The sequence below is a fragment of the Schistocerca piceifrons genome, chromosome 4 (genome assembly GCF_021461385.2).
Source record: "Schistocerca piceifrons isolate TAMUIC-IGC-003096 chromosome 4, iqSchPice1.1, whole genome shotgun sequence".
In the NCBI taxonomy this organism is placed as follows: Eukaryota; Metazoa; Arthropoda; class Insecta; order Orthoptera; family Acrididae; genus Schistocerca; species Schistocerca piceifrons.
This window is the reverse complement of record NC_060141.1, coordinates 556,467,656-556,479,884: the sequence shown is the minus strand read 5'-3', so window position 1 is coordinate 556,479,884 and position 12,229 is coordinate 556,467,656. Positions and strand designations below refer to the sequence as shown.

At 39.1% G+C, this 12,229-nt stretch overlaps 1 protein-coding gene across 3 annotated transcripts in view; it reads right to left on the bottom strand.

Annotated features, from left to right (window-relative positions):
- The window catches only part of LOC124795327, a 146,944-nt gene that overhangs the window by 118,516 nt on the left and 16,199 nt on the right, over window positions 1-12,229 (bottom strand). For all 3 annotated transcript variants that reach the window (XM_047259301.1, XM_047259302.1, XM_047259303.1), the window contains one exon: window positions 5,610-6,764. In XM_047259301.1, coding sequence (XP_047115257.1) covers window positions 5,610-6,689 — 1,080 coding nt within the window. In that variant the 5' untranslated portion in view covers window positions 6,690-6,764. The remainder of the gene's footprint in view (window positions 1-5,609; window positions 6,765-12,229) is intronic.

Here is a 12,229-nt window from a genome sequence, read left to right as displayed (position 1 = left end):
GATGTATATGTGTATCCATTCATACCCTTGTCATATGTTAATAGTATTAATAAAACAGTGAATGGCATCCAGATGGCTGACTGACCGTGAAACTAATACAGTGAGCCAGTCACCCTAAAAAACTTGAAAAGCTTTGTAGAGTTAAATAGGGCAGGAGTCCTGATGCCACAAATAACATCAAAAATTTTCCTAATAGTGTTTCATGACCACCTAAAACTGAGGGGAAGTTCCTAAGTAGACCACGCTGCATTCCTGTGGATCCTCGTGCTGCAAGAAATAAGTACCCAACATTGGGCAGTGTCTGATATGAAGGTGAGCCAGGACCATTTCCGCTCTTCTCAGAGATCAAAAGGAAGTGCACAATGGTTAAATAGATGGTTTGACCAATCGCAGCATGTTACTGGCACCTTCTGGTCACTATCTTTCTTAATTAGCCAACACTTTCTTTGTCACCTGTGACATCACAGCCTTAGAGGAATAACATTACAGCCAGTAGGTGGACAGTAAGGTGAACAGTGGTATTTTCCTGACAGATAGCTTTCACTGCTCTGCCAGTTTCCCTATTCCCCTCAATTCTCATGTGTCCAGGAATCCAGGAGAAGACCAGCTCTTTCTTCTGCCTGTGTCCTGGGCTATCTGAACTATCCCATCTACTAGGAAAATTTTCCAAATAGCCTGCAGAGCACTCAGAGAGTCCGTGCAAGCAAGAAACTTCCCTCTGCAAAGAAGCCGCATTTGTCTCCGGTGCCTTCTTGAATGCCCACAGCTCTATATAGTACACTGAGAAGTGACTTTTGGCTGATTTTAATGATAAAATCTGAGAAGATAAGAGAACACCCAAATTGTCCCCTTGCTTGGAACCATTGATGAAAACCAACATGTGCTCGTGACACTCCAAAAAAATCAGTTAAAAATACTTTTTATAACTGTAGCTGGAGTGGTGATTTGTTGTAATCCATCATATCCAAATTAAGAGTGGGCCTATCAATCACTCACAAAGGTATTTGTTCCATCTCTATTTAAGAACTGATGCACTTGCTACACCAAGTTGCTCAAGATAGTCCTCACTTTGTATACTTGTTGCACCATGAGTAGTTCTCACCAGACGGTAAGAGACAACTCACCAGCTTCTGCACAGAGCCTAGGTATGAGATTTGTTTGGTAGGCTCCTGTAGCCAGTCTAATGCCTGCATGGTATACGTCATCCAATATCTTTAAATAGGAAAATCTAACTCAGCCATAGATTATGCTGCCATAGTCAAGCCATGAGCGGATGAAGGTTCTATAAAATGCCAACAAATTGGACCGATCTGCTCCATAATTATTACTGCCAAGATATTCTAAGATGTTTAGTGCCTTCAGACACCTACATGTCATATCATGGAGGTGTGGCAACCATGTTAACCTCTAATCAAAGATGAGGCCCAAGAACTGCAACAAGGTCTTAAAATCGAAGACAGTCACCCACAGCCAGCATTCTGGGCAAGTAAAGGATTGGCATCAACAATTAAAATAAACACTAACAGTTTTTTTCTGTAGAGAATTTAAAGCCAGTTATATCAACCTAATTCTCCAGCCTCTTAAGGGTCAGCTTTAACTGATGACCAGTATTTGTGAAACTGGAGGAAGAACAGAATACTGCAAGGTTGTCCACAAATAAGGAATATTTGACTTGGCTCCTTATTGTGGACGAGATACTACTGATTGCAACAATGAAAAGAGTGGCATTCAGAATGCAAGCCTCAGGAACACCGTTCTGTTGAGGGAATCGGTCGGAGTATGTAACACCAGCTCAGTACCGGAAAAATCACTGAGTGAGGAAGGACTGCAACAAGACGATGAGACACCCATGAAATACCCAGTTATGCAGCTGGCCAACGATACTGTGTTTACAGCTGGTATCATACGCTTTCTCCAGATTGAAGAAGATACCAATAAACTGCTCTTTGGACAGAAATGACTCCTGTATTACACACTCTAATTGGAGGAGATTGTCAAGTGTGAACCTATATTTCCAAACTACAGACTGGAAAAAACTGAGAAATCCCTTGATTTTGAGAGTGCACAATAGGTGTTAGTTTATCATCTGCTCATGGATCTATCCTGTACAGCTAGTGAGCACCACAAAATTCCTGTAGTTATCTAGAGACAACCTGCCCTTCCCTGGTTTGAGAAGTGGTATCAGAATTGCCCACCACAATGGATCCAGATAGTAGCCTTCAACCCATATTTTGTTGAAGATTGCCATCTGACATTCCTTCTAGGCTGGGTAGAAGATAAAGGAATGGGGAAATCAGCAGCATGGTGCATCACATTCATGATGTGGTCCACCATCTCCTGGGTGCTGTCACAGAGTTGGAATACTCAGCAGTACAGTGGCCAGTTTGCTCTGATGAACATCTTTTTAGGTGGCCACTGTTCAGGCATTTTAGATGCAGCTAGGTGAAGCCAATGAGAAATTGGTCACTTGAGCATCAATCATTAGCCATTTCCCACATAATGGTATCTGCATGGGCAGGAGAGCATTGGGTAAGCTGTTTAGCAGAGAGTAAGCAAGCAGTCACGCAGAAGTATGTCATTTCACCAATATTACATATGCAGATAACCTCTGACACCAATAGCCTCTCAGCTGCGCAACCTCTGGAGCAAACGGTAGAAGAGCCCAAGAGCACATGGTGTGCACTCATGACACCAATTAACAAGGATGGGCAGGGGAGTTATCACATGAGATCAGTAAGTGTCACACCATCAAAGGGTTCCTGCAGTGAAATTTACACATAGCATTCTATTAGCTGAGATGTTGCATAAACTGCTACTGCAACACCTTATAACTCTGTGGCGAGGGTGATGGGCAAGTAGTTGTGAGCTTTGTCAATGAACACGGCTACATCACCCTTTCCTTACTCACAATTTAGGTCATCCTTCCCATGAAAGTTAAATACTACCAATAATGGAATATCTGTGGCCTTGAAGTATGTCTCCTGGAGGCATATGCACATAGACTTCTCTTCTACCAGGAGTCTTACACTGAGATGAGAAAAGTCATTGGATACCTACTAATATTGTGTCGGACCACCTTTTGCCTGGCGTAGTGTAGTAACTCAAAATCGTTTGGACTGAACAAGTCGTTGGAAGCCTCCTGCATAAATATTAAGACATGCTGCTCTATAGTTGAGCACAATTACGAGTGTTGCTGGTACAGGGTTTTGTGCACGAACTACCCGTTCAATTTTGTGTCATAAATGTTCGATGGGATTCATGTCTGACAATCTGGATACCCAAATCATTCACTTGAATTGTCCACAATGTTCTTCAACCAATCGCGAACAACTGTGGCCCAGTGACATAGCACATTGTCATCCATAAAAATTCCATCATTGTTTGGAAATATGACATCCATGAATGGTTGCAAATGGTCTCCAAGTAGCTGAACATAACCATTTCCAATCAATGGTCAGTTCAGCTGGACCACAGAACCCAGTCCATTACATGTAAACACAGCCCACACCATTATGGAGCCACCACCAGCTTGTACAGTGTCTTGTTGACAACTTGGGTCCATGGCTTTGTGGGGTCTGTGTCACAATCAAACCAAGCCATCAGCTCTTACCAAATGAAATTGACACTCATCTGACTAGGCCATGATTTCCCACTCACTTGGGGTCCAACCAATATGGTCACAAGCCCAGGAGAGGCACTACAGGTGATGTTGTGCTGTCAGCAAAGGCACTCGCATCGGTAGTCTGCTGCCATAGCCTTCTGGTGCCACATTTTGCCACACTGTCCTAGTGAATAAGTTTGTCATACCTCACACATCAATTTCTGCAGTTATTTCATGCAGTGCTGCTTGCCTGTTAACACTGACACGTCTATGCGAAGGCCGCTGCTCTCAGTCGTTAACTGAAGACCATCAGCCACTGCATTGTCTGTGGTGAGAGGTAATGCTTGAAATGCAGTATTCTCGGGACACTCTTGACATTGTGGATTGTGGAGTACTGAATTCCCTAATGATTTCCAAAATGAAATGTCCCTTGCATCTAACTCCAACTAACATTCCATGTTCAAAGTCTGTTAATTCCTACTGTGAGGCCATAATCATGTCAGAAACCTTTTCACATGAATCACCTGAGTATAAATGACAGCTTCACCAACCCACTGCCCTTTTATAGCATGTGCACACGATATTACCATCATCTGTGTATGTGCATATTGCTATTCCATGACTTCCATCACCTCAGTATAATTTCTCTGAATGTGACCTACAACTGTCAACATTCCATCGAAGGATGGGAGCCATTTTAACCACTGGATTTATGTACTGTTAAATCTTGCAGCCTAGGATGGGAGTTCAAAATGCTAGAGGAGGAATGGTTAGGCTTGGCAGGTCATCCAAATATATCTAGGTACATTGAACAGCCTTCCCCATCAGATGTTACTGAAGCACTACAGTTAAAGGGTTTGACATTGTGCTTTTTAGATCAGCTGTTACTGGACATTGGTTTCCCTTTGTGCGGGCAGTGTGGTAAAGCAGATGTAGATACCTTGCAACAAGACATTAGTTTTTGGAGCAAAGCTAATAATTGCAGCAGTGCCCTGACAAGTGCAGCTACGAGCACAGGTGGATGTGCTGGCATCTACACTGGCAGTTAGTGTCGAGCAATCAGACCTGGCTGCTGGTTGCTGCACGACGGCAGATGTGCTTTGAGGCACCAGATTTTCCAACTGGTTGCTTATGAGGGTAAAGAATGAGGCTGCAAACATTGAAGGTTGCATAGTCTTGTAAATCTTTTTAGTTTCCATGTATGGTAACTGGCTTCTGATCTAAAATTCCTGAATTTTCTGTTCCTGTACATAGACAGTAAATTCCTTTGACCAGACTGGCTATGTGCCTAAGCAATTAATACCTAGTGAGCATGGATCATGAGTATCTAAACCATTACTTCCACCACAGGTTGGCTTCCCTTTGCGTGCTGGGACAGTGTGCCCAAATCTCTGGCATTGAAAGCAGTACACTGAACTGGGGACATACAAGCAGACTCTATGGTGTAACAAACCAGCCTCGGTGAATTCAGATAATGTGGGTGAATCAAAGGTGACAACAAAACATAATTTATTTTAACTGTTAAAAGTACACAAAATGCCAAATACTGTAATGTAGTCATGCTGCAGTCTGATCTACACCTGTTTATAAAACAAACACCAATCCCGAAGATATGCTACAAGCTATAATAGGATATTTGTTGTATTTCATACGTACATCTTTTTAAAAAAATATTTTCTATGTGAGAGAATACAACATAATTTATTTTAACTGTTAAAAGTACACAAAATGCCAAATACTGTAATGTAGTCATGCTGCAGTCTGATCTACACCTGTTTATAAAACAAACAAACACCAATCCCGAAGATATGCTACAAGCTATAATAGGATAATTGTTGTATTTCATACGTACATCTTTTAAAAAAAATATTTTCTATGTGAGAGAATAAAATGAATGTAATATTCTCAACTAAACACTTTGGTGAAGTATACCTGAATAATATGTTCCGAATTCATACACTGAAAATTAATTGAAAATAAAATAAAATGCTTAAATCCTAGAACTCACCTTTATACACTGTAGAATGTCAATTTGTATGGGATCACGTTTCTTTGGTAACTTTCCTATTTTCTTCAGGGAACATTTAGGATTTAGTTTACTTGGAACACAAAATTTCTTTCCCACCTTGTTTATCATTTCTTCATTAACAACAGGGTGAGTCTCTGATATTTTCGTACACTTTCCCATGTTGTTAGTAGCCTTATCTTGCACCCTTGATTTTTCACTTTCAGACTGCATTGATGAATTTTGGCAAGTCATTACAGGAAATCTGTCATTACGTTTCGATACATTTAATGCTGGAAATTCTTCAGAATTGAGTAATGATCTCTTATTTTCACTTTGCAAAGATCCAGAATCCTTCAAAATTTTGTGGAATGTGTTGTGATCAATAACCTGAATCCTTTGTCCCTTTGGGTACTGAAGATTCTTTTTGTATTCAAGCTCACGTTGCTTTCTTTTTTCATCTTTGGCAAGTTTCTTCACTATCTTCCTTCTCTCCTTCTTCTTGTCTACAGAACTACCAGTGGAGGAATCAGCAGTGGTGTTTAATGGCAATGACTCAGATGTTTCATACATTTCTGTTGTCGTTTGAAATTTGCAGTTATTCTCTTCAGCATTTTTGGTTTCATAAGGTACGTGACTGTTCAACTGGCCAGTATTTTCCTCTTTTCCTTTTGAGAGATTTTTGGTAGTATGTTCTTTGAGGGATTCTTGGCTATATTGGTTTTTTTGTCTTATTGTTTTCTTTGTATAGCTTATGTCTGAGAGCTCAGACTGAGTACTTTCCACATGTCCACAAGACGAAATAGGTGAATCAGGTTCGTCCTGGTAAGATGCTTCCTTGGAAACAATGCAGGAAGATGTCTGAAGACATGATTTTTCTGTTTTAATGGGCAATTTGTGGTTATGCTCTATATCAGAAATATTGTCTGGTGACTTCAGTGGATTTTTGATCTGTGTATGCATACTGTCCTTCTCTTTCTTTGGGCTGTCAGGGTTTTCAATCTGAGTGCTGTTCTGTACAGGACCAGAAAGTTCAGTTGTTTTGGATAAATGTCTTGCATTTCCTTTTTTTGGAGAACTCATGTTGTATTCACATTACCTTCAGTCACAAAACAGAACCAAAGTAAAACTAATACATATCTGGATGTGATGATAAATCTGTGAAAAAAATTGAAAAAATTCCATATTAAACATTATTTGATAAGTACTGTGTAACAATAAAAGGTTGTTTGATATGTAAAACAAAATCTCTAAATGTGATGAACTACAATGAAACAAATAGAATTATTCTTAAAATAAACAAATTTAAGTTATCGCTAGCAATACACTGCAGTATTTCCTGTGGGACTATCAACAATATCTGTTTATTATATGTGCAACTACATCTAAATTTAAGACATTTATTTGTATTTGTATATATAAGAAAATTTTACATTAATATTGTGCTATATTGCTCTGTGTCCACTAGTTCATCAAATTAACAGCAAATTAATATTAGAAAGTGGCCAGTACAAAATGGAAGGAACTGAAAGTGTGAATATCTACTAGCAACAAACATAAACATTTACAAAAAAACATTTACAAAATTTGGAAGCTAATGATGAATGAAGACTAACAGCCTTACTTGTTTCTAAGACTTTCATACTGGGAATCACAATGTATAAAATCGTAATGTTTCTCACATAATGAGATGTAAAATACAATTTTAACTGTCTTATAGAATAGATATGAGGAAATTTTGGGCACTAACAAACTATGGGAACTGCTTCAATGACCACCAAGAAAAATGCAGTAGATGTAACGCCTCACGCCAATGTTCTTCAATTGTATTTTGGAAAAGATGATAAGGGAAGGAATTTTAGACTTCAAGAAATCAGAATGGGATATAAGAACTTGAATGTTATCAATACAGCACCTGAGTAAATCACTGTTGAAATAGATGGCAGGAAAGGCTCGATAATAAATTTCATTTTAGAAGACGATTAGGTAACACACATTAAAAATACTCCAAAATTCCTCAGCACAAGACACGGTAGAGTCAAAAAAGGAATAAATATAAGTAATTAGGAGCATTAATATAGCCAAATAATCTACACAAAGGAGGAAAAAAAACCAGAGCCCAGAAAGTGGAAGTGGCTTATCAATTCATGAAGGACATTTACAGTAATAAAATTACTTTAAGTAAAAACAAAAATCCAATACTACAGCACTGTCATGAAGCCAGAGTCCCTTTATGCACTGGAATTTAAGACTTGGAGAAAAGAGAAAGGAAGGTATTACAGTAAATACTCAGTCCAAAAAAAGTTGGGAGTATGTGGCCACAAAAAGGTAACGAAGAAATCTACACCCAAATGGTAAAAGTATCAGATGCTTTCAGAAAAAGCAGAATTTCATTTTATGGTCACCTGGCTCAAATAAATCTGGAAAGACTGACTAAAATAATATCTGAACATTTTGACAAAAATCCCAAAACACAAATCAGTAGTTTGGGGGAAGTAAAAAAGGACTTAGCAGAAATTAATGTTATGAAAGCAGAAATTCTATACAGGCCCACTTTTCGAAACAAGATTAGGAAGTTCAGGGGTTTTCAGGAAAATGTCAGAAAGCAGATCACTATATGGACAGATGAAAGAAGATGGTCAACATCAAGGAAAGAAAAATTAGTTTCATAACTGTTGGTGCACCAGATAAAATATATGATGTTTAAGTCACTGTGGTACTCATTTAAACTAGAAAGGGTTGGTATTGTTTGTTGAACACAGTCACATTCACTTATGAACTAATTCTAAGTTGGAATTTTGAGAGACATTACATGAATGTTGAAACAAAAGAAATAAGGATAACAATCTGAGCAACTTTAGTACAGTATTTGGCAATCACTACAGCTTCAGATTGTCAATGATACATCTTGCAGGACATAAGCTACACTGGCATAAATGCTGCTCTTTTGTTGAATTCTACAGTCACAAAAGATTAATGTCATGGAATAACCTAATTTCTGCAAACTATCCTTTGAACTTGCAATCCCTGTTCTGAGCCTGTTCAGAGTTTTCCACAGGGACATTCTTCAGTGAAACCAGCAACTAGATTTTCCAATGAACTGCCTGAAAGTCAAGGTGTGGTTAAGAATGACACCAAGGTACTTGAGCTGGAAACTTTGCCCCAGCTGCACTCTTCTCCATGTCACTAGAAGTTTCCTGTGGTTCTATCTGTTCCTCAGATGTAATGTGCACACTTGTGCTTTTCTGGGATTTGGTTTTAACTGGTTCTTACAGTGGTATTTATCTTACTCCTTCAAAACAACATCAAGATTTTGTTCCTCTCGTTCAAAGGTCTCACTTTGGGAAGAAAGTGTAAGGTCATCAGCACAGGTGAAATTGTGTGTGCTATAATCTCACCAAAGTAGTAATTTTTGTCCTAACAAGATGTGGCCCTTCCACAAACTTGGGCCATGTAACAGTTCATTGTGATATCAACTGGAATGATACTGGATTTAATAAACATTATGTCCAAACATTATTTTCAGTCACAACTAATGCAAGACAGCTAAACCTCAATGTTGACCCAGGTGTTTGGCACACTCTCAATATTCCATACAATACGAAAGATTTTCAACGAGGTTCAAATCCATGGATTGTTTGTGTTGGAACAGGGGAGTAGATTGGAGTGGAGTGGGCAGCATCTGGTACTGTTTTGTTGCTGATTAAAATAGAGAGCAAATTGTATAACTTGGTTGTCCAGCAGCTCATTGTAGCTGTTCCATCTGAAAACACTAATCAACTCAAATGATGGTCCCACTTCTCTTTAATTAAAAGACCCTAAAGGACATCACAGACCCATCACTAGTTACCACCAACATTTGTATGCAGTCCTTCCAAAAAATTTTACATAGTTAGTCCGCAGCAAATATGACGCCATATATCACTCACATATAGGCATAACATGATATGCCTTACCAAATAACATTCACAGACCTCCACAATTCACTGTTGGTGCCTCTGAACACTGGAACTGAGGTACTGTGCTGAATGAATCAGTAAGTTTATGGCATGCAAACCTGCTCCAAGTATACACTTGATGCTACTGCTTCCAGAGAATTTGTTACTAAATGGGTTGAAAATGACTATCTGATGTTCTGTAGCAATTGTCAATTCAGAGAGAAATACGTTTTAACCACATGCTGGGAGACAAAGTAGCAATCCCAGTCCATTAAACTTATCTTTCAACTGCAATTCCGACACACATATCTTGTAGACTGGGATGTTTGTCCCTGAATGCAAATCCCTAAAACAGTAAGTCTTGATGCATTACTTCCTTTGCAGTATTATTTTTGTTATGCCCATAGCCAGTAGCTCATTTTGTCTATATTGCCCTAATATCACATCCTGGTTAATTATTTACATGTTCCACAGATCATCTGAATCATTCTTTTATCAAAATGATGTGGAATGAGTCAGTTTACAAGATAAAACAATGGAAACAACAGGTTGGAATATCAACAATATAAGAAAAGATAGATTGCTACTTGCCATAAAGATGACAAGTTAAGTTGAAGACAAGCACAATTAAAAGACACTGACACATAAGCTTTCGGTCATAACCTTCATCAGAAAAAAAAGAGAAACATGCACCATTCGTTCACATAAGCAAACACATCTCGTGCACACATGACCACCAACCCTGGCAGTTCGGACCAGAATGCAACTATCATGTGGAACGGAAGCAGCAAGCTAGAGAGGGTGGGGAAGGGGAAGGGATAGCAGTGTGTGGGAAGGAACTAGAATGCCAACATGTACCACTCTGCAATTCACACTTCTGTGCCTGACAGAGGGTTCATACTTTTCTCTACTGCTCCACTCTTTTCAGTGCTTAGTAAATATGAATACTTAAATCTTTCTGTAGGAGCTCTGATACTTCTTATTTTATTAAGATGATCATTTATCCCTATGTAGGTTGGCACCAATAAAATATTTTTGCATTCAGAGGAAAAAGCTGGTGAACAAAATTTTGTGAGAAGAACTCACATCAACAAAAGATGCCTTTGTTTTAATGATTACCACTACAACCACATACCTGCGACACTCTCTCCCCTATTTTGCAATAATACAAAATTAGCCATCATTCTTTGGACTTTTTTGATGTCCTCCTTCAGTGCTATCTGGTAAGGATCCCATAGAGCATAGCAATACTTTAGCACAGGACAGACAACCACAGTATAGGCAGTTTCTTTAGTACACCTGTTGCATCTTCTAAGTGTTCAGCCAAAACAATGCAGACTTTGATTTGCCTTCCCCACAACATTATATATGTGACTGTTTCAGTTTAAGTTGTTCATAATTTTCATTCCTAGATATTTAGTTGAATTAACAGCCTTTAGATTTGTATGATCTATTATGTAAAAAACATTTAACATATTTCTTTTAGTACTCATGTGGATAACCTCACACTACCTTTAAGAGTCAATTGCCACTTATTGCACCAACAGATGTAGTGTCTAAGTGATTTTGCAATTGGAGGAAGTTGCTATCAAGCTGTCAATAGGACCAGGCCTGACTGAGGAACAGCACCAGCGAGTGATACATGTTCTGCAGCAATTTTCGAATTCTTTCAAATCAGGTGTGGAGAAAAGTCAAACCAAGTGCTAAAACACCATATCAACAGTGGAAATCGTCCACCAATTAGCCAGCGCTTGTGCAGGGTGTTGCAGGCTGACATCGGACAATAATGGAAGAAGTGTAGAAGATGCTACAAGATGATGTCACTGAACATTCAATGTGTCCTTGGTCCTCTCCCTTGGTCTTTGTGAAGAAGGATGACACCTGACATATCTGCATCGACCACCAATGACACAAAATCATGAAAGAAGATTTCTACTCATTTCCGCACATTGATGACACCCAAGACTGCTTGGAAGGAGTATTGTACAAGAAGCATACCATAAATAATGCAGAACCTTTTTTCTGAAAGCAGGTTGGTTTTATTCAGGATTCCAAGACACATATTATTCCCCACTCTTTTGGCTACCAAACTCTATTTCTTAACTTAATCTCCATTCAATGTGACGGCCTAGTGCTGCCTTAATGGGAGGGCCTGTATGCCCACATGGTACCCCTCTACTGGTTGATGACAGCCAATGTCTTGCTGCTTCAATAACCTCCCAATCATCCATGTACTGCTTCTCATGGAGTGTGTCCTTCACTGGACTAAACAAATGGAAGTTGGATGATGTGAGATCTGGGCTGTAGAGTGGATGAGGAAGAACAGCCCAATGAAGTTTTGTGAGCTGCTCTCAGGTGCACAGACTTGAGTGAGGCCTTGCACTGTCATGGACAAGGAGAAGTTTGTTTGCATTTTTGTGGCAACAAACGTGCTGAAATAATTTCTTAAATTTCCTGAGGTTAGCACAATATACTTCAGAGTTGATATTGCACCATTAGGGAGAACATCAAACAGAATAACTCCTTCACAGTCTCAGAAGACAGTTGCCATGATTTTAACATCTGAGGGAGTGGCTTTGAACTCTTTCTTTGGAAGAGAGGTGTTAGAACACCACTACATGGATTGCAATTTTGTTTCTGCTTCGGAGTGATGAACCGATACTTCATCACATTTGACAATGTTCG